The sequence below is a fragment of the Alligator sinensis genome, unplaced genomic scaffold (assembly GCF_000455745.1).
Source record: "Alligator sinensis unplaced genomic scaffold, ASM45574v1 scaffold199_1, whole genome shotgun sequence".
Taxonomy (NCBI): domain Eukaryota; kingdom Metazoa; phylum Chordata; order Crocodylia; family Alligatoridae; genus Alligator; species Alligator sinensis.
The window spans coordinates 1,929,947-1,956,863 of NW_005842008.1; the positions used below are offsets into that span (position 1 = coordinate 1,929,947).

Genomic DNA, 26,917 nt, shown 5'->3' on the forward strand with positions numbered 1-26,917 from the left:
AAAAGAGAACAATACCATACACATTTATTGATAACCATACACCTTTCTGGGAAGTTTGTCTCCTCTGAAAACTGAAATAGTAAGTATTAAATCCCAGCAGAGAAAGGCACATATATTTTATAAGCAAGCCAGCTATAAAACATAACATTCTCAACTGCTTTCTTTCTTCATATAAAGCAGGGTCACCAATTCGGAAGGCTTGGGTGAGATTCCAAATGAAGTAACCCTGGTGTAAATTTTGAGGTAACTCCTCTAACTTCCCTGCAATACTCAGCTTTCAGTTTCACAGTTGTAAAGCCACAATTTAGCCCCTCATCTTCTTTGGACCTTGGATTCATTGTTAAAGCATAATGCATTTTTGAGAAATAACAATCCCTTAAGATCTCAGGGGGCTAATTCACTAGCAAGACACACAACACTATTTGAGAAGCACTCTATACCACCCAAAATACCATATCTAGGGCTTCTTTTGGTGTTTCTACATTGCTTGCCAGAACCTATTCTAGAGTGCACATAAGTGTTCATATTAAACTGCATTTGATACGGCATATCCAAAGTTATGAAGCAACTTCTCAAAACTTGGATGTTGTATGGAGGGAAGATACAAAACATATGGTGTTGCTTGGTCTCAGATTATTTCAGACACACTGGAAACACCGAGGGTGAAGTTACATGTTACCCTCAGACCATACTAAATCTGTAGAAGGTTAAGCAGCATTAACAGTTAGAACGGGCTGTGAAACATGTTAAGGCTTAATACTGTTTTTTGCCTGCACAGCTCCAACTTGCCACTAGAGGGATGAGCAAGGGCAGGGCTATACATCAGGACACCTGGGCTCTATACCTCCTTGTGGGGGAGGAGGCTGGGAGCACTGCCTCCTGGGATGCTGGAAGATTGCAAATTGCTCATATTATCTCTGTGGAGCAGACTGAAGTTACCCTATTACAAATCAGGTAAGCATGGCCCAGGGTTAACCCTTCCCTGAAGGGGCATAATTGAGATGCTCAAAAGGCACTTATAACAAATTAATGAGCTTTAACAGACTATACTAAAATGGGAGTGTGAGCACGTGTGTATTGTATAACTTCACCTGGGAGTTTGGTTCTCAAGTCATTTGGGCCATAGTTGTGAAGTGTGTGCTCAATCACTGCCCAAATTTATTTACATGTTTTTTTGTACTACCTCTGTCTCATCTTAAGCATTACTGATCAAGAGCCTTGACAACAGGAGGTTTTAACTCCATGAAAGCTGCTGTTTTCTCAAACAGCTGAATTTATACTTATGTTAAGGATATTGTTGAAAGCTATAATGGCCTAACTTTGACATTTTGGGGGTATCTTCTGAGGTATGCCCCATTTCTTCTTTTACCTTCTCCAAAAAACCAACCACATGGGGAGGAAAAACAAGCCCATTTAACCAAATTTAGTTTGAAAAATATATATTAAAATAATTATAAATAGTCTCTATTTAGTAAAATAAACTTCTCCATTTCAGGGTATATTCTTGCTCAAAAGAAACAATTCCTGTTTTCCAAGCTGATTACTAAGTACTTCACCAACCTATTTTTAGTGTTTACTTCAAAACGTGTAATTAATTTCCTTTCTCTGTCTGAAAATGCAGACTGCAATACTGTTCGATTGCACAGGAAAACCATATTCATGATTTGCAACAGCCATTTATTTACACAAAATATTTGGGGAAGGATTTGAAAGAGTTATAAATTGATACTATACCTTCACATACTCCATAGCTGGATCCAGCATATTCTGATCTCTACAAAGCAAAAATATAGCAGTGAGTCCAATATTTTCTTATTTAAGAGCAATATATTTAATTAGTGAAAAAACCTACATAAAAATCAATATGTTGTCACTTTAATGTCTTGTGCTCGGTTTAGCAAGATGTCTTTAAGTGTTGCTTCCCTCCTGAAAGTCAGCACTGGAGCCTCTATTAATTCATCTGAGAACTCATTACACAGTTTTGAACAAAGAGGACAACATTTCAACAGATGGCTAAAAATAGCTATATTTCTGTCCTTTGTAACCCTAAATGTTTTCTGAAATTGAATATTATGCAAGGGAAGGGCATTCTCTACTTTATAAAGCAAGATGGCTTTCTGCATTAAAACAATTAAAAGTAAATCTTTTATTTGAGAATGCTTTAAATTCTTTTGAAGAAATTTCCCCCAAACTTCATCAAACACATAAAAATCTCCGTTATTTAAATGAATGTGTGGTCATCAAAATAATTTAAAAGCAATTAAAAAGGCAGATTTCCAAGTGCTTCTGAATTCAAATGAAGAAATAGAAACTTTTTCTAACCAATTATCAGTGCCTTTTCTAGACATTGGCAATGCAAACATCTTTCAAATTTTATATTTATAAAGCTTTGCTCTGGGAATTGGGGGTAGAATGGGAATTAATTGGGGGAAAAAACCCCTACTGTATTTGATTGCAAGTTCAGAGTTCTCTTTCCTAGTCTTCCTGTCCCTTCTTCTACACCCCCAAAAGGGCCATTAAAACCAACTTGACAGTATGTAGTGGGTTATTTTAGCATTTAGTGGGTTAATATTTTGGGTCCCAATTCTCCTGTAGGATTTTGCAAGGGCAATAGCAACTCAAGGTCTTTACTGATAACTAGCAAACTGCCCACCAAGAACGGGGGAGCTGGGATGGAGGAGGGGGGAAGCTTGCTAACCCTACCCCCCCACCTCCCAGGAGTGAGGGGGGGGTGGAGCTTGGCCCCACCATCTTCTCTGTCCCCCTCCATCAGCCACCTGCAGGGAAGAAGGTGCTGCCGCCACCTGCAGGGAGGAGGGCCGGGGGGAGGGGCAGGTGCAAGGCCGGCAATGCTGGTCTCGCCCCTCTGCTCTCACCCCTCCTCTCTGTCCCCATGGCAGTGCTCTGCCATGCTACCACCACCGCCTCCTGTCCGTAACACTCTTGGAGCACTCGAGTTACTGAAACAAGCAATCATAGTGGTCCAAGAGTGTGACTGACAGAGACAGACTAAGCCCTTTATTATATTAGATTACTGACACACACACACACACTTTTTTAAAACTGTTTAACCTAAACCTGAACCTGAAATTGTGGGATTGACTTATCTGCAGCATCATATATATTGGAATGATATAGTGATGTGACTCTCGTATGCTCTGTATACAAACAAAACTAACTAATTACATAATATTCACTTCTGTATCTACTTGCCTTGGAAACAGAGTGTCAAATCAGCAGGACTCTAGATTAAAAAAATGCATCTTCTTTGGTTATTGTTCATGTATACAGATGGAAAATACTACTAGGGGTCCAATCATTATAATTACAACTGTGTGCAGAATACAATTAAAGCACAAGAACAAGTATTTGCAACATTTTTGGAAGAAGACTGGACTGGAGTGCCAAACCTGTAGGGTGTCTTTAGATTCCTCTGTAGGAAAAAAGGGCATATATAGTACTTAAAGGTTTTAAAAGCAAAAAGAACTCAAAACAGATTAATTCAAACTCAGGAATACCTGCAAGAGAATACTGATTTGACATTACAGCCAGGACGGGGTCAACTTTCTAGAAGGTTACTGATCATGACCACCCCCAGTACAGTGGGAGGTTGTTATGACAATATAACCTGATATGTAACTTCAAAATGTGCAGGCATTGAGTTTCTCTGGACTCTGCCTGGAAGTCTCTGCCTCCAGCTTTTTTGTGCTGTCTAAATCCAACTTTAAACTCAATAAACTAAGCTATTGTTAGATATCTACATAACTTCTCTAGTCTCTCAACTTTTTAATCCAAAACACAACAATGGGGAAAACAGAATACCCCCAGAGATGCTTCTACTATGGGAAAGCAGACCTACCAGACTTGCATGAGTATTTGTTGTTGTATGTAATCCACTCATTCAAATTCCACACAGTGCAAGGTTAATGAAAATTTTACTGTCAACTTCAGTGAGAATAGGATTTGGCACAGTATATTACATTGCTTTTTAAAGCAACTTGAAGAAAAAGATGAATTTGCATCTCCCTCCCCACCCCCCAATTTCTGGCAATCTGGCTTTCTGAAACAGTTAGTCTCTAAGGCCACATCCACACAAGCGCGGACATTTGTTTCCCCAGGGACAAGTTGCAGTGACATGCTGCTACTTGTCCCTGGGAAACACCTGTGCCATGCACCCTCTCGTGTGCAGCAGGTTACCCTGGGCGTGGTAGGGGAGGCTGTCCGCAGCAGCCCAGCAACCGTGCTTGCTCTAGCAGCCTTACCTGAGGTCCTGGGGACCTCGGGGAGCTGCAGCCACATTGCTCCTGCAGCTGGGAGCCTGGCTGGCAGCTGGAGTGACTCCGGCCAGCCAGGCTCCAGTTTTCGGCAGCACGCCCAGCTGCTGCATGCGCCACCCTGGTGGGGTTTTTTTTGGTGTCAGTTTTTTTGACACTGGGTTCTCCATGCAGCATAGCTGTGCAGGCAACACCTGCAAGACAGCAGCATGGGGAATGCCTGCTTGTGCATTGTGTGGCACCACAGACAGGTCTGCAGTGCCACATACTGCATGTCCATGTTTGTCTGGATGCCACCCTAACCTACCTTCTCTGCCTGACTTCAGACTAACACAGCTAATCACCTTGGCCTCTTACAGATGTTAAAAAACAAAACAAAGCAACAAACAAAAAGAAGCAGTGCATTAGTTCAACCTGGCTCCACAGAGTCTGTATAGATTAAGATGCTTCAGCAGGGCTTTTTGGTGCTTTTACCTAAAGCTTATTGAATCAGTTTTAAATAAAAGCCCCCCAAAAGCCCCACTAAAGTGCCTGATCTATACAGACTTTGGGCAAGCTGGGTCCAACTAGCACAATGCTACTTCTGGGCATGTGCTGGGCTTGGTGCAGGAGCACACCGAGTTTAAAGTGCCTTTTTCTTTTCTTTTTTTAAAAACATCTGTAAGCAGCTCATGTTGTTAGAAATGGGGGATCATCCTATTGTGAACAGACTACAGAGCTCTCTGGCTTGAGAGGGCGTGAGCTCCTTGAAGTTTAAAACAAACAAAGAAACAAACACCAAAACCAAACCTTTATCTGTTACAGAGCAGCAAAAGTACTACCCATATAGTACTTTGAAAGTCTGTGCATCATCCATCAGTTGAACAAAGTCATTGGCAAGTCCTGATTTTACATTAGTAAAATATAATGAAAGAGTGGGAAGTGCTGTTAGCTCCACTTTACAGGTGGAGGAAATGATGCAAAGAGGTTAAGCAATTTGCCAAAGCTGTGCAGCAAACAGATGGCAGGGACATTGAGGCTAGGGACAAACATTACACATAAACTGGTTTAAGTGATCAGAAACTGGTTTAAACCTGTAACAGAACATATGTTCAGTGTATATAAACCAGTCTGAGAATGGCTGAAACTGGTTTGAGATGAACTTAGTTGAATGTAGTATCAAACTTATCTGGTTGACTCAAACAAGTTTATATGTCTGTCCCAGACCTCTTGCTGATTTAAGATAAACCAGACACCCCCAGCTCTCTGGGCTGGGCTGGGCTGGGCTGTCTGCTCCACAGCAGGGCTGGCCCCTCCCCTCTGCTCCCTGGCTGGAGCTCCAGAGCCTGTGGGCCGCTTCCCTACTCCCCTCACCACTCTTTGCTAAGCAGGAATTCCCCCCTCCCCTCTGCCTTGCAGAGAAGTGTCTGTGTATTAGCCAGCAGACCACATGCTGGCTACGGTCTGTGCTGGATCAACAGGTAGAATCAACAAGTAACTGATGTCCCTCTGTTGTTTTCTTAATTGGGTGATAAACACTGTTATCAATTCCCTGCTGGGCTAATCAGAGCTTCTGCCAGAGCCTGGCCATGACCCCCTCAGCTTCATGAAGCATGAGTGACCCTGAAGGAAGGAAGGAAGGAAGTGCTGCTCTAGCGACCCCCACCTTTTAGCCTGAGCCCCTGCAGGCATGTGCCTGCATTTCTGGGATGTCTGTCCAGTTACAAAACTAATTTAGCCTAGCCAGGTTAGATTAACCTGCAAAGACTGAATCAATTCAGGCTCAGGCTTTTTGAATGTCTGTCCCTAGCCTCAGTGCACATAAAAGTTTCAAACTGGCTGAAGCTGGTTTGAGATAAACTTGGTTGAATGTAGTATCAGACTTAACTGATTTGGCTCAAACTGGTTTATGCAATGTCTGTCCCAGACCCTTTGCTGGTTTAAGATAAACCAGAGACCCCCAGCATCCCGGCATGCTCTCTGGGCTGGGCTCTCTGCTTCAGCCCAGCCGGGCTGGCCCCTCCCCTCTGCTCTGCAGCCAGAGCAGGGGCAGGCAAGGGGCAGGGTCTGGCCAGGGAGCAGTTTAATTCCCCCCTCTCTATCCCACCACAAGGGACCTGAGCCGGGTCTGCTGGGCACTCCCCCCTCACTGCTGCAGCAGCAGGGACACCATGGCCCCTGAGGCAGAGGGTGATAGGGAGAAGAGTTACTCTACCCCGACTAGCAGCTGGATCTGCCTGCTCTCACCACCGCACTCTCTGCCCCCGCCCCAGGAGCCCTGCCTGGCCGTGCCCCTGCCCCGCCGCTGGAATGGGAGGGGGCAGGGCCCTTGTTGGGGGCAGCAGCCCCTGTCAATGTGGGAAAGCACGAGCCCCTTCCCAACACGGACACTGCGCTGCGGGGCTGGCAGAGCTGTGGCGGGCTGTGCGCAGCAGCGCTAGGGTCCGAAGCAGGCCAGAGCCCTCCAAGCTCCCTGCAGCAGCTCTGCCGGCCCCACAGAGCAGCCCCCGCTGGGAAGGGGCTCACACTCCAGGTTGCCCATCACGGTCACTCACCACTCCAGCTGCTGGGTGGGGGGGGGGCCTGGCCCCCGCTGCTCAGTCTGTGCTCAGGGCAAGCCCCCCCCTGGCAAGAGGGGACTTATTCAGTCACTGGCCCTGAGCACAGGCCGAGTGGCGGCTGCGGCCAGACTGGGCAAACCCTGCTGCAGTGCCAGCAGCCAGTGGCTGAATAAACCCCCTCCTGCTGGGACGAGGCTTGCCCTGAGCAGAGCGACTGCTGGCACCCCAGTGGGGTCTGCCCAGCCCAGCTGCAGCCACCACTTGGCTTGTGCTTGGGGTCAGTGGCTGAATATGCCCCCTCCTGCTGGGAGGGGGGTGGCGCTGACCATAGAGCGGCAGTGACTGGGCTGGGCAGACCCTGCTATAGTGCCAGGGGCCTTTCTGTGCTTGGGGAAGGCCCCTCTCAGCAGGAGGGGGCTTATTCAGCCACTGGCTGCTGGCACTGTAGCGGGGTCTGCCCAGTCTGGCTGCAACTCAGCCTGTGCTTGGGACCAGTGGCTGAATAAGTCCCCCTCTTGCCAGGACAGGGCTTGCCCTGAGCACAGACCGAGTAGCAGGGGTCAGGCTATGCCCCTGCCTGGCAGCTGGAGCAGCGAGTGGTGAGTGATTGTGACAGGAAGCAGTCCATTATGGCTTCCCAGAGCACGAGCCCCTTCTCAGCAGGGGCCACTCTGTGGGGCCAGCAGAGCTGCTGCAGGGTGTGGCAGCGCTGCAGGGGGGGCTAGCAGGGCTCTGACCCGCTCTGGACCCTGGTGCTGCCGTGTGCAGCCCACCACAGCTCTGCTGGCCCCACAGTGCAGTGTCCCTGCCAGGAGAAGGCTTGCAGTCCCCCACATTATGACAGGGGCTGCTGCCCCCAACAAGGGCCCTGCCCCCTCCTGCTGCAGCGGCAGGGCAGGGGCATGGCCTGACACGGCAGCCCCTTGGGCTGGTGGGGACAGAGACAGGGCTTATTCCTCCTCCCTCCATCATAGGGGACCTATTCTGGGTCAGGGAGTGTGGTGGCAATGGCGGGCAGACCTAGCTACCAGTGTGGGTAGAGGGGTAGACTAACTCTTCTCCCTGCCCCCTCTGCCTCAGGGGTCATGGTGCCCCACTTCTGCAGCAGCAAGGCGGGAGTGCCTAGCAGAGCTGGCTCAGGTCCCTGCCAGTGGGATAGAGAGGGGGGAATTAAACCCCTTTCTGGCCAGTTCAGCCTGGACTGGCAAAGCCCCCCTCCCCCCCAGCACAGCTTTCTTGCAGCCAAGGGCCTGTTCTAGTGCCCCCTGGCTCCTGGCCTGTATTGCCTCAGTCCAGAGAGAATGTCTGTCCTGTTACAAACTGGTTCAGCTTAGGCAGGTTAGACTAACCTGCAAAGGTCAAATCAATTCAGGCTCCGGCTTTCTGAATGTCTGTCCCTAGCCTAAGAAGCCATATCTCCAAGCTCTCAGTTCTGAGCTAGTCACTACAGTATGCTCTCTCTCTATGCTGCATGCACACAGTAATATAAATCACATTACATAAATAGTAATGTACCAGACTACAACCAAAAATGTGATTCCCACACCTTGCTAGCAGTCCTAATCAGCCTGGACAAACACACACACATCTTCCATGTTTCAAGGGTGTACTTGGTAGCCGTGTTGGTCCGAGACAAAAAGATGCAAAAAACTAGAACTCTTGGTTCCAAAGTGATACCTTTTATTAGACCAATGGACCCAGAGGGACAGCCTTTCATTTTCAGCTCCTGCTGTGCAAAAATTAAGTTTATTTCCCATCTATGGGGACTTTTTACCATCTTGTACCATTTACACTTTCCCCAGAGCCTGATGAAGGGACTTGGATCCCGAAATCTTGCACAAAAGGACAATTTTCTTGCCATTTTCCAGTTGGTCTAGTAAAAGGTATCATTTTGGAACCAAGAGTTTTAGTTTTTTGTATGCTTTTTTGTCTCAGACCAACGCGGCTACCAAGTACACTCCAACTCTCTTATTAAATTTCGAATAAGGTTAAAGCTTATCTTTTAATTGAGCTTGACTTTGTAGTGCTCTCCAGTCATCTTTGTTTACCTGCAGGATAGAAGCCTTAGGGGGAGCAATCTGTGTCCTGCAGCATGTTAACTGTAGGTTCCCTTGTTCGTTTACATTATACATTTGGCTTCCTAATGATTAGATAAGCTCCATTTCCATTTAAACACAAATACATTTATGTAGGAGTGGGTCATTAGCCCCATAAGGCAAAAGTTGTTTAGTTTGGTGAAAGATGAAAGTAATTCTAACAAGGCAGCTTCTCACCTAGAGATTTACATTTAAACCATGAAACGCAGGTGACATTCACCAACACACTGTACAAACAAGCTGAAAGGAATATATTTTAACTTGTCTCAAGTCATTTCCTGAAATGGAGCATGGCCTTTAACAGCAGTGAGCTTGCTTCTTGTTGAAGTTTTCAGGATATCTCTGTGTGGGTTTAAGTTAAGACAGGAGTGGTGGTGAGATGTTTCTTTTTCCCTTTGAAGATGCTCTGGCATGGCTTTGAAGCACAACAGATTTCATTGCTGCTGTAACGGGGTGGTTTAGGACCTTCTCGCCCTATAGCATAGCCTCTGCACCTTGGCTAACAACCCTCTTCCTTGCTGCAAGCAGTTTTGAATACAATGGCCTGGAAGCAACTTTGTGAGATGGTTCAATGTAGTTATTTCAGATGTAGGAGCGGTGAAGAAATGCTGCCAAAAAGTTGTGGAACTGAAGTCCACTCTGTGGCAGGGTAAACTGGGCTCTTTATCCCTGGTTGGCAGCCACTCTAGGAGTAAACCCTGACAGATGAATACATAGATGAACATCCTTTTGATCTGGCAACTCCTGCAGCTGAACTGGTTCCAAATGTACTGGCACTTGCTTTTCCTTTGGATTAAGCCAGCAAGGCCAAGAGGGGACATTGGTGTGTGGACAGCTCAGTATCTCCATATACCCTGCTCAGGCTTGTGTGTCCTGGAGAGGTCACACCAGCTTCTCACTTGGCATAATTCTATTGTCTTGAGAGGTCTCCCTATCAGACCAGAAATTGTTCTGGGGAATAATGGTAAATAATCCATACACATTGTAATGCGCACACACCATAAAGGAAACCATTTCTATATCTGAAAACAGGGGTGTCAAAGATATGGTTGATGGGCTGGATGTGGCCCACAGAGCCCCTTCATCATACATACAGTGCATGTCCTGAATTGGAGGGAGGAGGGGAAGGTGGGGGAAGCAGTGAATGCATCCTTGACCGCCCAGGTTTGGGAGTGGGGTAGGGAGGGGGAAGGTGGAAGGGCTGCATGTGTGTGTCCTGAGACCTGCCTCACACACAGTAACCATTCTAGCTGGTCTGGGATCCACATGACATGAGGTATTCCCTCTTCCCCAAGCAGTCTCTGATGTATGCAGCACATGCAAGGATCCTCCCACCCTCTCCAGCCAGTCCAGGACCTGCACTGTGTGTGGCACAGTCCCAGATCAGGTGTGAGGACACTGCATGCTGCATGGACTGGCTGAGACTGACTTTGCATGCAACATGGATCCTGGAGTGACCAGTGGGGGGGGGGGGGGGGGGGGTCCCATGCCACTTATCCAGCCAGTGGGGCCACATACATTTCATACCCCTGTATTAAAAGAAACACACACATGCACACCTTCCCCCCCGTCCCCCCAAAAAAAACAAAAACCAAACAAAGCACAGTGCTTTGGTTTTCTGATTTGGAAGTCCAATTCCAAAACAAGATTGCTTGCAAGCTGCTCTAGGATTCAGGGAAGAATGAGAAAAGGAAGAAATGGTATGCTGCTGGCTCAGGAGGCCTGAAGATATAAGCCATAAATGATGATCCTTTTCCACATGCCGTCTCTGGTTGATTTTGGAATGGACGGTCCATTTGTCCTTCGGCACAGTCTCAAGGAAAGATTTGAGAAAATATTCTTTAATCTTTGACTGCCCATTTCCAGGGATGGCTGCTTTGCTTCTTGCGCTACAACCGGACACCTTCCCACAGCACTGTTTCTGCAAGCAGACCAGCTACCATACAGGCCCTGGTACCCAAAAGCAAGTCTGTCCCACCTGATATTTTTATAAAAATCTTTGCGGGGAGGAAAAATATTAGGGAGTTTTTTCATTTAACGTTTCATTTCACTATAAATCTCATCTGACTAGTCTTATTAGTTACCTCAGCTGGGGGTAGAAAAGAACTTGAAAAGAACTTCCTTCACACCTGCTAGAAGACTGACCTCAAGCAGGAAGCAGAAACAAGAAAGCATTCATTGTTAAATTTTTAATGATCCAAGCTCAGGGCAAGGCCAGAGAAATTAGGGAGTAGAGTTAACGCAGGGGTGGGCAATTATTTGGGCCCGGGGACCACACTGGGAGTTTTGATGAGCTGTCATGGGCTGAGTCCCCTTCACACAACAGCTCACCAAAACTCTATGTGGGATGGGGCTGCAGGCAGGGAGTAGTGTTTGGGACCTGGACAGGCAATCCACTATGTGCATGCCCCTGCCCTGTGGTGGCAGTGAGGGGGAGGTGGGGTGTGTGTGTGTGAGTGCGTGAGAGGAGGGGGGCAGTTGCACGTGTGTAGGGGGGAGGGGGAGGTTGCTTGGGTGCTAGGTCCTGGGAGCCAGCTGAAGGAGGAGGGGTACAAGCAGCAGAACTTGCCTGTGCGGTTCAGTCTGCAGCATTCTGCATGGGGCACAGCCCCATCAGCTTCCACCTGGAGCAGCCTGCATTGCACTTCTGCTGGTGCCTGCCAGCCCTGCCTTGGGCAGCACCACACCTTGCCTCCAGCGGTGGCTTCTTGTCCTGCTCCTGCCCCACCATTCTGGGAGGGGCGGGAGATAGGACAAGAGCTTCAGCTGGGTGGCTCCTACCCCAGCACACTGGGCTGCAGCTCCAACTCCTGGCCACCTTCCACCTGCAGTTGGCTACTCACACTGGTTGGGAGAAGCAGGTAGAAGGCAGCTGGGAGCAGGAGCTAGAGCTCAGCACACTGGAGCAGGAACCACCCAGCTGCAGCTCCACCCCCTGGGCCGGAGGGGCACAGAAGGGGCAGAGGCAGGTGCCACTGCTGGGAGGTGAGGCAACCTATGCAGCACCTGTGGGGCTGCAGCTGCACTGGGAGCAGCCCCCCTGGAAGTTGTGTGCATGAGCCAGGACCAGGGTAGGCAGGAGCACAGCACTGGCTGCCCCGGGCCACGCTTGGCCCCATGCACAATGCTGCAGGGACAGCCATAGACCAGCTCCAATCAGCTGACAGGCTGGATCTGGCCCAAGGGCCATAATTTTGCCTATCCGAGTTAAAGCACGCTGGCAGAAAGGCAGAACTGCCTATGGAAATATACCTGAACTTTTACCACGTCTAAGGAGTTGCTTAAAGACTTATGAAGAGAAATCTCCAGCTGACATTGCACTGCCTGGGCTACATCTAGATCTCTTGCCAGAGCACTAGCATAGCATAGGATCCTTTCCACTGAATCATGTGTTTTCTCACAAACACATTCTCACAACTACACATAAAATGACTCATGTGAAAATGATTGGGACCTTGTGGCAGGTGGTGGCCTATCGTTGATAAAGGCTGACAGTCCCTGTTTTATATATTAGGACTGAAGTATCATGGGAAAATGCTCTAAGTGACTGCTGTTTTTAATTTGAACATGGATTCTTTTTTCCTATGATACTGTTTGTTCCTTAGTTGTATATTATTGGTGTAAATATTACAGTACCTCCACTAAAAAGCCTTTTATATATGGTGTCTTGATGTTTATGGATTAAAGAACTGTACCAACACTTAGTTTCAATGTTAGAAAATACTTGTAAGTCCATTTTGTACTTTAAAAACCCCCAGACAAAAACAAAAAACAGAGACCATGAGTAAATTAACTCAAAATGTAAAACACATTGCAGGCCAAGGCACATTGTTCTTAAAGCACAGATTTACCTCCTTTAGCACAGCTAAAATTTCCATGGTCAGATTGAGAACATGGATCCAGAGGGACAATTCACTAGAGGCTCATTCCCATTTAGACTCATCTTGCTAATAGGAACTGCACACACAAACCACCTTGTGCATTTTGGTGAGGATAAGCATATCCCTCAGCATCCCCTAAATGTCATCTGTAAGTGTGTGATGTACAGTCTCCTTATTAAATTATGGTGTTCAACGCCGATAAATGCAAGGTTCTCCACCTTGGGGAAAAAAAACCCACAGCATCCTTATAGGCTCGGCAGTGCTATGTTGGCTAGCACTATGGAAGAAAAAGACTTGGGGGTCATCATTGACCACAAGATGAACATGAGCCTGCAATGCGATGCGGTGGCTAGTAAAGCGACCAAAACGCTGGCTTGCATCCATAGATGCTTCTCAAGCAAATCCCGGGACGTCATTCTCCCGCTGTACTCGGCCTTAGTGAGGCCGCAGCTGGAGTACTGTGTCCAGTTTTGGGCTCCACAATTCAAAAAGGATGTGGAGAAGCTTGAGAGAGTCCAGAGAAGAGCCACGCGCATGATCAGAGGTCAGGGAAGCAGACCCTACGATGACAGGCTGAGAGCCCTGGGGCTCTTTAGCCTGAAAAAGCGCAGGCTCAGGGGTGATCTGATGGCCACCTACAAGTTTATCAGGGGTGACCACCAGCATCTGGGGGAACGTTTGTTCACCAGAGCGCCCCAAGGGATGACGAGGTCGAATGGTCACAAACTACTTCAAGATCGTTTCAGGCTGGACATAAGGAAGAACTTCTTTACTGTCCGAGCCCCCAAGGTCTGGAACAGCCTGCCACCGGAGGTGGTTCAAGCGCCTTCATTGAACACCTTCAAGATGAAACTGGATGCTTATCTTGCTGGGATCCTATGACCCCAGCTGACTTCCTGCCCTTTGGGCAGGGGGCTGGACTCGATGATCTTCCGAGGTCCCTTCCAGCCCTGATGTCTATGAAATCTATGAATTATATCCTCATGAGATATGAAAGCTTGTTTTTAAGTCTCATGCATGGGAAACGCATCAAACTAGAGGAAATGTCCTTTTATTCCGACACTGGCCTGTTTAAGCCAGAAAAATGCATGTGAACAAATTGACTGAATGCTGACATCAATGCCTTAAAATAGTAGAACGAAATATTATTTTAAATATACCTTGCTTTTGTCTGTGTATTTCACATTTTCTTAGTTTGGACAGTGAACACAGAGTGGACAATTTGCATGTGTTTATAGTTAATTATACTTTTAGGTTCTTAAGTACAGTGACCTACTAAGTCACTCTAAGTAAATCAGTAATGCCTGGACTGCAAGAGTGTATTTATTTATTGGGTAAATCTAGCCCCACTTCATTTGATGATGCCTCTCTCTAAGTAACCTGGTTAAGTTTTAAAGGCCATAGCTGATCCAGCTTTAAAATTATGAGAAACATCCTAGGCAAAGAACAGGAACCTATTGATTTGGATGAAAATTGGCAAACAGGACATCTGGAGAATTGGTTGTAGAATCAGTAGCTTCAATCACTTTAAAAAGTATTTAAAGATCAAGGAACTAATTGATGGTAGCCATTAAAACTTTCCAGGACAAACAGCCCCTTATTAGACTATAAAAAGCATGGACACCCAGACAGAATGCAAGGTACACAGAACCCTTGGCATATAGCAGCATAGGGGACAATTTAAGAGGAATGAAGGAGACAGAGCCACTGGCATGGGGAGAAGAATGGGATCGTAGGTATGGGGGGGAGGAAGAGACAGCCTCTGGCATGGGTGGCAGGAGGAAAGAGTTGTACACAATAGCATCCAGCATATGGCAGAATAGGGGGCAAATGAGATATATGAGAGAGAGAGAGAGAGAGAGACAGACAGACAGACAAGTGCAAGGTGTCCCTACCCTATACAGTACACTCTGTCTACAGAAATATTCAAACTTCTAAGGGTAATATTTATTAAATAGAAACTCCTGTTTCCAATCAATTTTTGTTAAAGGAAAAACTTCTGTATTTGTCTTCAGCCTTGTAAAAATCCGACTCCCAGCTAACCTGACAAGGGCCTCATTAACATCAAAGTCCTGATCCCAGAATTGTCTCCACACACTGAGCCCCCTGTACCCATGCAGACCACCACTAAAGTTGGCCTATATACAGGTTGCAGAACTGGGGCATAAACTGCCAATTAGTATCACAATTTTTAAAAATGTTTTTATTTACATCTAAAATTAAACATTTATAATTTTTAAAAAATAGAAAATGTTTATATGTACACACATACAAAGTGTAACCTATCTTTCCACATGAAAGTGAGCAGTATAGTTGTAACAAAGTGCCAACCAAGGGTCAGCGACCACCCACAGTCGCTGCCAGCAGCCAGCGGGGATCACGGACTGCCTGCAGACACCACTGGCGGTGGGATGACAAGAGGTGGCAGCCTGCAGGCGCTGCTGATAGTGTCGGTAGTGCCTTTTTGTAGGGGGTGCACATACACCCACGTGCTTCCTCTATGCGTTGCCCCTGCCTGGTGTTGAAGTTTTGTTTCTATAGTTGCCTAAATAAAAATGTTTTTTGGGGGGGGTTTTGTGTTTTGGTTTAATTAAAGCAGATTGTAAAGATCTGTAGGATATATTTTTTAATACATTATTTCTGAGATATGTCATTACATGTACACAAGCCCCATCCAGATAAAACATGTGGGCCAACTAATTACATTCTTTGTTTTTTCTTATCTTGAAATTCTGTGCTCTAGGCTAACTGCCTACTACAGCAACGGAAAAAAAAATCAATGTGAAATTAACAGCATTTAATCTGAAACTGGGGTGGGGGGAAGCCATTTAAAAATAATTGCATGAACGTTTTTCAGCAGAACGTTTTGTTAAAACAAGACACAAACATCAAATTCAGTATTATAAAAGAAAGATGCCCATGTTTATATATGATAAAGACTAGTCCACAAGTCATGCTTTGTTTAAGCGGTCATGTTTGCTGGTGCCATAAAATGCAAGACCTTGTCTATATTGTATATACAGACATGTTGTGACAATCCAACTGTTCTCTGCCACAGGTGAAGATTACATGTTACTGCTGCTTAAAAAAAAAAAAAAAAGATGAGACAGTATAGCTGAACTTGAATATTAACGTGTGAAAAGAGTTCTAACCGTATACAGTTGACACTTTAACCTGTGCTACTCCATAAAGAGCTACAGAAGAAAGTTAAGGTAGGAAACAGAATTCCTCAGGAATTACTACACAGACATCAAGCACATTTTACATAATTTACTGAAACAAAGTGCTTGGAATTTAAATTATTTGCAAGAATACAGTTCAACTTGTTTACCCGACTGACCCTGCTTTTGAAAATATCAGGAGAGCTACAGAATGAAATTTGAACTGAAAATTGCCTCTGCAACTGTAAAAGCAGGAGTTGTTTTTCAAATAAGACCACCTGCAAACAAGGCTCAAAATTACATAAAATCATGAATGTTCTACACAGTGGATACTTCCCCATCAGAAAATTAATTTTTCACTTTGCAGTAAATCAATTTATGCCAAGCAAAACTTTGAATAATTATTCCCAGCAGCTGGTAAGTTTCAACACAACCTAGCAGAGGTCCAGCCTGAGCATGAAGTCATGGAAAAAAAGAGCACTCTCATATATATTAAAATACTCAACTGTAGAACAAGCTGTTTTGTGATGTCTATGTGCATTTATAGGACTAGGGGAAACCTAGTTCTTTTCTTCCATGTCACAAAATGCTAACCTACTTGTGACACTTTTGTCATTTATCCTTGGTAGGAAGTCTGGTAGGAGTTTTACCCATGTAAAACAATTCAGAGGGAGAGATGTATTAACAGGTCATGAACAAGGACATAAATCTTGCCTGGCATACATTTAAGCACACAGGTTTGGAGCTTGGACCAAATTCCTTCAAAGTGATTATAAACCTTTCATACAGATCTGATTCCTACTGCAGGCCCATAGGACAATTTATGGTTTCATATCAAAACTATGTGAAATTCAGTATGACAGTTCTGATAACGACTCATTAGTTTCAACCAAAGTTAATACTAAACTTTATTCTAATCACTCTTAAAGACAGTCAAAGCTGCTACCGCTTTAATCTGAATACCAAATGTTTGAAATCAGGAAAAAAAAAAGTGTCACAAGCCCATTTACCCAAACACTGCAACAATTCACACAGCTCCAAACAGGAAATTTGGATGGTTGCATGCAGCAGCTCTTCCACTAAAAGGAAAAAAAAAAATAGTACGATGCACTTGTTTCAGAATGGACAGACTGAAGTGATTTTCAACACACTCCATAGCTGTTAAACGTTTCATCCCTTGGTATTGGGTCCTAAGCATCTTTTCCATCAGCATCTAAATTAGGGGTGTTAAACTCATGTGGCCCCATGGCCCTGATTAATGGTGTGGTGCTGGTCCATGGGCTGGATCAGACCTACAGACCCCTGAACTCCCATCCCTCCTCCCGACACCCCATGACAGATCCAGTACATGTGGCACTCATGCCAGGATATACCCCACACATACCACATGCCCCAGCTGATCTAGGATAGACACTGTACATAGCACCTCCTGCCTGGTCTGGGACTGTGCCAATGTGGTGGCAGTGGGGGTGCTGTATAGGATGCAGAACCCAGACTAGCTGGAATGGGAGCTGTGTGCGCAACACGAATCCCAGGACATACATGCTGCATATGGTGTGCCTGCCCCTCCATTTCGCCCAGTCCGAGGTGTGCACTGCACGCAGCACAGCTGCAGAGTGGGCAGGGGAGCCACATGCAGCATGGATCCCAAACTGGCTGGGGTGGGCACCTTTTGTAGCACAAGTCCTGTAGTTAGCACCACATGTAGCAAGGATCTTAGAGTGGTTGGAGCAGGTACCGTGTGTGGTGTGTGTCCCAGGCCTTGTGGCAGGGGCAGTACCAGCCTCTTCCTGGTGGGGGGACTAAAGGTGGGCTAGACAGAAAATTGAGGGGGGCTGCCTAGACAAAAGGTGGGACATGCGCCCCACAGGCTGGTAGCACTGCACCTCTGCAGGCTGTGGGGGGAGTGGGGCAGGCTCAGCTGCGCAGGGCAGGTGTAGCAGCCCCAGGGGGGAAGTGGGGGGCAGCTACAGGGGGTTTAAGGCAAATTTTGGGGTGACTAGTCCCCCTAAGCCTCCCCCCTAGCACTGCCCCTGCGTGCAAGCAGGGCTGATCCATTGGCATATGGCTCAACTGAGATCTAGGGACAGCACTGGAATGAAGAGGCTCCATGAGCTGGATCTCCATGGCCTGAGGGGTATCAGAGATAAAGCCCAAACTTAAAACTAACAGAGACCAAGTTCTCATTTGTTGCAAATGATCTTCAGAAATTTGACATGCCTTTTCTGTGAGAGAACAGCTGAGAATTTACAAATCTTTGCACTTGCATTGAGATCATAGTGGTCTATATAAGGGCATGGCAGTGGGCAATGTAGGTGCTACTGACAGCCAGCTGAAACTCCCATCTCATGGAGTTCAGCTCCTCAACTGAGGATCCAGTACAGTGAGCTATGCAAATGTCCAGACTTTTAAAAAGAGAGCTTGAACGCCAAACCCACATAAAGTACGTGAAAGCAACAACAGATAACATTCTTACGTATAGTGGTAATTTTCGTCTATGCTATTTTTAGACCTTTTATATCTATGAAGGACTTCTTGCTGTGGTCAAGAGTAATGCTGAAATTGTATACCTTGCTGCACCAGAAGATTAACTTCCCAACAGCCAATGTGCATCAGAGCCTACTTTTTGGTTGTTACTTGATTGATTTTGCTTCCCCCTACTAGTTCAACAGAGCCCCAGTCTGGATTATTACAATGGTGGTTCTCAACCATAGTGTTGCAGATTCTCAACCCGTGAAATCCTTTCAAGTGTTCCATGAGGCGCCATGCAATGTTAGCACCGCTGGGCATGTAAACAGTTCACAAAATAAACACAAAGATTTCAAGTAGGAATCCATAATGTTAAAATCATTCTGACCTGTTGTGGTCTTGCCGAGTTCTGTGCAATGAAAACATTACTCTAGTTTTTGAGTAGAGACAAATAATGAATGAAAAGTCCAAGCAGGCATGTCTGAGGGGCACCTTGGAGTCCAAACAAGTTGAGCACCACTGCTTTAGAAACAGTTCCCATTTCTCAGACCAGTAGTCTCCAACCTTTAGGTAGGAGATCACCTTTGGCATTTAAAAGCAACCCAAGATCTACTGTGTGCTGCTACCACCTCCCCCACCCAGCTCAGCAGGTAAGTCTGTGGGGAGGGAAGGAAGTGCAGATTGAGGTAGAGGGAGAAAAAATTATTTGGGACTGTACCTCCCCAGCAGGTAAGTCCCACCTGGCCAGTGCCCCACTCAACTTACCTGCTCCTGCCTCTACAGCGCTGTCCCTCACCGAAGGGGCCTCGATTTAGCCCCTGCCCTGCCCTGCTGGGTTGGGGTGCATGCGTGCATGCACAAGGGGACTCGGGCCCCCACTCCAACCTCGGATTGACTCCAAGAGGCTTCAAGATCAACTAGTGGATCGAGATCCACTGGTTGGTGGCCACTGTCTTAGACTTTTGCCATGTAGAGTTGTGATAGATTGGAAAGGCTTTTTTTGCTCCCCTCCTTTTCAAGGAAAGATTTTGAAGAATTCTCTTCCTTTTCAAACTGTAATGTGCCCATGGTTTTCTATAATTAGGCACATTTGAGATTTGAAACTAGGTCAATAACAGCACCTTCTAGTCTGATCTTCAAGTTTAGAAACAACCACTTAGTGATTTTTAGAAATCTATGGTATATGAAGCCCTCATAAAAAGGTAGAAAAAAGATGAAACACCAGGAATGCACTCCAATATGCCAGAAGTAAAAGCAGGGGAGATCAAGGCACTGCTGGTGCTTTACACAAAACCATGTTGATGTAACTATTGCACTGTAAAAGCTGCACACTCTTAAGTGGCAGCTCTCCCCTTCAAAACAGTTTAAATGCAGCAGTGTAGGGATGAAGCCGAAGCGGTGATTTCTAGCCTGCGCAGTTGTAAACACGAATGCAAGTGTGCAGGTCCAAGCAGCAGTCACTTTTTTCCAAACAATACCCCCTACCCTCAAGTTAGCACCTGAGGCAGGTGCCCCTATCACCCTGACTTCCCCACAAACTACCCCAATTAGGCAAGTGCTAAAGTGTACCTTTGTACATACCATAAGACTACTTTACTTCTGAATGGGTACAACTACAAGAGGTTATGGGGGCTTAAACTTACCTGTATCTATTTCTCACTTTTAGTTAATGTTTCTGAATGCTCTTATTTATCCATTTTCCAGACCATGTCTATGCAATTCTCATTCATTCAAAGTTCTACACAGTAATCACCAATACTAGAAGTCTACCTTCCTTATCAAAATCAGGTATGAAGAGCCTCATTTAATCAGTAGTTTCATTAATTCCAATGCAACAAAATGTGGTGCAAGAGTTCATTAAAGGCACCCTCCCCACTTATGTAAAATCTTGGTTTTTATATAGTATTAATTGGTTTAGATTCATACCATGGAAAACTCAGAAAGATGATGTTGTTTAGCAATTTCTAGTTTTTCTCCTTAGAAACTCCATTGGGACTGCCATTGGAGTAAGGTCCTGTTCAATATGAATAAGGCAGAAGTTAGGGCAGGGGGGCACTTTAAAGACTAACTTCTGCCTGGCTTCAAACAACATGAATAAGGAAAAAAAAAAATCTCTCCAAATGGCTGCCATCAGGACTGTCATCCTGTGTCAGATCTATAAATACCTGGGGAGGCTGCAGTGTTTTTGTACACCCATTAATAATTTTAATATCGCTTCAAGCTGCCAAGTCCTGGAGTGGAACAACTGATCCATTTTAAAGATCAGTGAGAGACAGTCAAGAGCTGCTTGCATAAATCACTCCTCACCTATTCTAACAAGATAAGGAGACCAACTAGGCAAACAGACCCCAGGTATCCAACATGACTGTAGAAAGCAATATTACCAAGCTGCCCTAATAATCAGTAAAACACAGAGGAGCTAAGTAGTATCACTTCTCATTCTCAGCAAGACAAAACCCATTTGTCCTTCTCCCTTTTGACCCTTTTGTTCTTGCTCTGACTGCTCATGCAGCAATATTCTTAATAGGACTGAAATGGCATCAGTGGCAGATATAAATACATATAATATGGAGGTCTTGTTCTCTCAAGGAGAGCAGGTACATCTTTAGCAAGCTGTATTTGTACAGTAATGGGTCATAAGAAATATCTGTGGAAAGCAACAGTGCATAACACATTCTTCTTTTGATAACATCTCAGGCTATTCACACACTGATCACATGCAAATAAGTTCAAAAAACAGTCCAAACAAGAATGAAGCAACCACACCTCACTGACCATTGCCCCATTAACTATATTTCCAGGTGGACCGGTTGGTCGATATGAGGAGAGAAAAAAACCAGCCTTGACCAACATTGTAGCTTGTTCCCAAGTACTATTAATAAAAATTAAGTTAACCCTCTCTGTAAAATGGAAGCTGATCTGATCTTCCACAAGCACAGGGCTCAGATTACCATTCTCCCTTCAAAGATTACATGATGAAATTGTAATAGTTATACTGTAAGGGAAAAAAAATGCAAGTTACAATATTAAAGTTCCCATGTGGTTATCCTGCCTTTCACTTTGAATTCAGTCTAACATAGCTAACTATGTGTGTCTAACTTTTCTCAGTCATACTGACTTAAGCAGCAAAATGCCCTCATATTTTGTACCTTGAGCTGTGGTGGTATAGAAATACAGGATTGCAGGGGCAACCTGGGTCATGAGGCTGAGCCCCCCACAGTTGCAGGCAACAAGGTAGTATGGGTATCCATTCCAGCCCCTCCTTCCCAGCACAAATCACAACACTACTCTAAATTTCCTATAACAAGCTCAGGATCTTAAGTCCGAAAAAGCCAGAAGTCATCAAAAACTATGGGCCATGCCAACCAAGAAGAAGGTGATAAATTATTTGGGTCCCCCTACTGGCAGGGAATTTACTAGGCAAGACCAGTTTATGTGATTCCACAAAGTAGACCACATCTCCATGCAACAAACTTTGCCTGAACAGGCCTTGCCAATCTGACACTGGGGCAGGGAGAGAAGATAGCCTGAAACCTAATGATGCATTCAAGGGGGGAAAAAAAAAAATTCTCCTTAATCCCCAAAAGCAAACAGTAAGTGTCCTGAAACATGGGAATAAATACAATACAAACAAGGTATGTCCTTCCCTACTGCCAGGATGTTGCACCTGTCCTTGAAATCACTCTCTACCTTCAGTCTCCTCTACTAGACCCTGTCTATACCATCAGCAAAATCAAGATGCCCCACGCTATCAGACATCATGTACATGCAGGAAAGCCCACAGAGTAATCAAGATCCCTTTCAAGCCCCTCCTGAGGATACCAAATTGAACGCTCAAAAATCACGTATCACAAGCTTTACACTTCTAATCGACAAGATTACCCTTGTCCTATCACATTGCCCCTTCCATGCACTTAAAGATCTATCTTAATACAATATAGGATTCTTGCTCCCACTTGTTTGTTCCAAAAGGCCATTCCAGTATTTTTCTCTTCTGGTGGTTAAAAGCTTTCTTCTAATTCCCAGTATATTCATGGCCAGTTTATACCCATTTGATCTACCATTTTATCCTTTAATATATCCCTGACAATTACCCTTGCCTTTCAGAATTTATATTTATTAGATTATATTCTAGAAAGTAATCTTGTCCATTTTCAACCTTAATTTTACCAGGCTAAACAAGCCAAAAAAATCTCATAAAATAGGCTCTCCATTCCCCTAATCATCCTAGCAGCTCTTCTGTGCACTCATGGCAGTTCAAGTTAATCCTTTTTTTAAACAGAAGTGACTAGAATTGTACACTATATTCTGAGCCAGGTTTTATTAATTCTTGGTACTAATCTTTCCTGTTTCTAGAATCACACAAACCTTTTTTTCCATGGCCACATCACACTGGCAGCTCAGTCATTCTATTCAGATCCTTCTACTCTGTTTCCTCCAATCTATAACCTCCCAAGTTATAGTCAAAGTTCTTCATACCAGTCCCTATTAAAGTTGGTTTCAAACAGGTAGCAAAAACAACCCCCTCCTCCAGACTTGACATTTTGAGATTGCCAGCAACATCACCTAAGCTTGGTAACTTTATCTTTAAAATTCTGCACACCCTCATAATTTTTCCTCTCTAAAAATACATTCCCAAAGGAATGCTGTTTATGAACACACCTCTTAAAGGATGTACAATTGTAACTGCTCACTTCATTAGAACACTGAAGAGTGTTTTTTCATGACAGCAATATTTTATTTATGCAGCATTCATCATTATGTCTGATGTTATAAATAGGGACCTACTGAATTTGCGATTTTTGCGGAAACTGTGAATTTGGTCTGTCCCCACGAAAGAGGCACAGCATCAGCAGTGAGCAGAGTGGGTGGGGTTGAGGGGGAGGAAAGAGAACTGTATAACAGAAAACAGCAGGAAGCCCTGGCATCTTGAGGGAGAGGGGGAGCAAACTGGAGGCTGAGTGCTTAGTTCAGGAGCCAGTCATGGGCCAGCCCAGGAGCTTGCAAAGAAGCCTGACTCCCCCCACCACCCTTCCTTTTTTTTTTTTTCCTCCTTTCTTTCCCTTTGATTTTTTTCCCCACATCACATTGCATTGCAAACGTCCAGCCATGCTCTGCATGCCTGTTCACCCACCTGGACAAGGAGCTGCCTCCCCTCCTGGCCTATGGTTAAGCCTGTGGATGCCATTAACCCCATACTAGACTGCTTGCTAATGCAGCAATGCCCCGATTAAGACCATGAAACCCATTAAATTGCCATGTTACCAGGCAGTCTAGAATGGGGTTAAAGGCATCCATGGCCTTGTTCAAGCCAATGGATGCCATTAACCATGTCCTGGACTGCTTAATAATGAGGCAGTTCATGTCTTCTGCAGGCTTAATCCCCTGATCAAGCATGGGGAAGCCATTCATTGGTGCATTAACAAGCCCCAGTTTGGGGCCATCTGTCAATCTCTGGGGAGGGGGCAGGACTTCCAGGGCCCCTCAGACAGAGGTGCACTTTGGGGGGGCACCGTGGAGCCAAGTGGAGCAGTGGCTCTGTGTCCAGCCGCTTGCTATTCCACCCCCCACCCAGCTTCTCTGGGGCCAGGACCAGAGCCCTGCATGGGCCGTTTTCCCCAGGCCCCCACACCCTACTCAGGCAGCCACCCCGAATTTAGTAGGTCCCTAGTTATAAATCTTTAAATCAAAAAGACAAGGCTCAGTGCCTATAAAGCCAGACCTTAAAATAAATCTAACCCCTTCAAAAGTAACAAAACCCCCAGAAAGGATTAAATAAACAGGAGACCAGAACAGGCAAAAACATATTTGGATCAGCCAAAAAGTTGTGCACTAAAGAAAAAAATCAACTGAGGAGAGGCTGGGGGCAAAGAAGTTCTTCACCCTTAGGAACAAGTAGGAAGTATCCTAGAACTTTCTCTGTGTGAAATCATGGCCCTGTTTAAGTGCAAGCCTCACAGGGCTGGGGTTGCTCAACATCTCTGAGCGTTAGGCTCCATAAATACTTGTTATCATTGCACTTTCCATTGGCCGATCCACCTATAGATATTCTTACGCATTTTTCATTGCTGTAATAACAGCATCCTACAACCGGTGTTGGATTAGGTCTTACTTTAGCTGACTGATAGGACTTTCAGCACGGGCAACTAACTTGATGTTTAACACACTGCTCTTGTACCCCACAGGAACAAAGCAACAAAAAAATTACTAGGATTTTTACATCTTAATCAAAACTGTACATAAGGGGTGTGCATCAGGATCTGGGGGAAGGCCTGTTCACCAGAGCACCCCAAGGGACGACAAGGACCAACGGTCACAAACTCCTCCAAGACCGTTTTAGGCTGGACATAAAGGAAAACTTCTTTACTGTCCAAGCCCTGGAATTGACGCCTGCCAGAGGTGGTACAAGCACCTGCTCTGGACTCTTTCAAGAAACATTTGAATGTTTCTTGCTAGGATCCTTTGACCCTAGCTGACTTCATGCCCCTTGGGCAGGGGCTGGACCCAATCGATGATCTTGTGAGGTCCCTTCCACCCTAATGTCTACGAAAACAAAACATAAGACTTTTTTCCACTTAGTCTCTAGAACAGGATGCATAACATTCCCCCACAAACAAAAATATGTTAGAGAGAGGCTAGCTCCAAAGGTGGCTTGGATACACAGTCATCTCGCCTAGAACTAGTTTGAGCTGGACACCAGGGCAGAAATCAGGCTCAAGGTCATGTCACCGTTTGTTAAAGTAGTGTAGCTGAACCAAGTGGATGACAGAAGTTGCGGAATGACATGCAAACAGCTCTTACAAGACAAACATAGCTGGGCTACATTTTACAAGATACCTGAGGTGGAATTTCTCACTCTTCCTGTCTTGCAGAGGATACTCCTCTATGACATCTTGAATCAAAGATGCCTGCTGCCTGGATGTTCTGGAGTATGGCAGTGTTCCCATGTGGCTAAACATATCACAAGATCTTACAGGAATGGTCCCCTTTTTCTTCCTTGGGAGGGTACCATGGATAGAAACGTCTTGAAAGGAGTCCAAGTGATGGTCAGCCAAAGAGGATTTACTGCTCAACAGGTCCATGGAAGAAGCCAATGGAAACTGGTGGTTCATCTGCATGTTTCTGGGAAGACTTGCAAATTTTCCTGTAGCTAGCATTCTTAGTTCTGAAAAAACAAAAAGTTATCCATAGCATATCAATCACAAGCGCTCCCATTTTAAAAGAAAATAGAATAGTTACCCATGGCACCTTAAATTTGTCATTTTGGATTAGAAGGTAGGCAATTGCCATAGTTTTAAAATATGCATCTTAAATTATAACTTTATCATATAGCACCCAATCCCACATACATACGCACGTTTAAGTTTTCCCTCATTTGAAAAGTCCCTTTGCTTAATTCAGAGATTTCATATATGCAAGAGCAGGCTCTGGGCCATAATCTGTATATGCGTACAAGCCTTATCTTCTTATCTCTTGTTCATACCCTGAGTTTAGGAGATACTTCCACTTGAAAGGTCGAACATTAATCTAGAATCATTAACTAAAGCCAAGTTGTTGGAAAAATAGATATGTAAACTGTACAGACCAAGACTCAGTTCAAGACTGCATATCTAAAACTTAGTAATGATCACAGCAGAAAAAATGCACCATTGTAGGAGACAGACTTACTTAAGTAATAAACACATTACAGGGGCACATATTTCTAATAGCCTGTAAGCCAATGGATTCTATCCAAAAGATAAGAACAGGAGAAGATTAACCCATTGGAAAGAATTCTTGTAAATTCACTGCTGGCATTAGTGTGATACAACTCCATTGAAATTAATGGAGCTTTATTCTTACACTAAACACTACAGCCTCTTACAACAGAAGTATTTCTCCGTCTCAAATATGGCAACATGAACAAAATTAGAACCTGTGGTAAATTCATAAGATGCGACTCAGTACTGTTTTGTGCTCTTCCAGCAGTGCAGCACTGTGTTTAAAGTTCCTTTAAACTGGCTACGATAACAGGGTGGCCTGCCTCTTCAAAGACCAGTGGACCTAAATCCAGCCAGGGTTATACCATTATTAGAATCAGATGGGAACTGATCAAGTACTTTTGGCAATGGGCTAAAATAGCTATAGCCTCTAGCAGACCCTGAAAGCAGAGGACAGAAGCAAAAAAGCATCTAGGAGTAGTTGCCCTAGAGTAGGGGAATCACACTCACCCAGCCCCCTGGGTCTGATCTGGACCCACTTCTGTTAGTGGGGCTAATGGCAGCAGCAGCAGCAGCACAGGGGTGAACAAAGCTATTGCTCACCCACTTGCTGCCAGAACAATCTCAGCAGGGCTCTGAATCCCAGATCAGAAATATATCTCTACTCCTGCTCACCCCATTCCCCAAATTCCTGCCCCTTCAGGATTTCTGCAGGCTGGATCTTTGACATACCAGCCCTAGAGGAATAATTTTGACTTTCACTTAAATTTAAGAGCACTATTTTTATCCTTCAGCA

General features: G+C 45.1%; 1 protein-coding gene across 4 annotated transcripts in view; it reads right to left on the reverse strand.

The window, feature by feature from the left end:
• BCAR3 (BCAR3, NSP family adaptor protein) overlaps positions 1-26,917 on the reverse strand; it is a 167,854-nt gene that overhangs the window by 62,362 nt on the left and 78,575 nt on the right. For all 4 annotated transcript variants that reach the window (XM_025201914.1, XM_006021841.3, XM_014519089.2 and 1 more), the window contains 2 exons: positions 25,259-25,586; positions 1,735-1,774 (listed from right to left, as the gene is read on the reverse strand). In XM_025201914.1, coding sequence (XP_025057699.1) covers positions 1,735-1,774; positions 25,259-25,586 — 368 coding nt within the window. The remainder of the gene's footprint in view (positions 1-1,734; positions 1,775-25,258; positions 25,587-26,917) is intronic.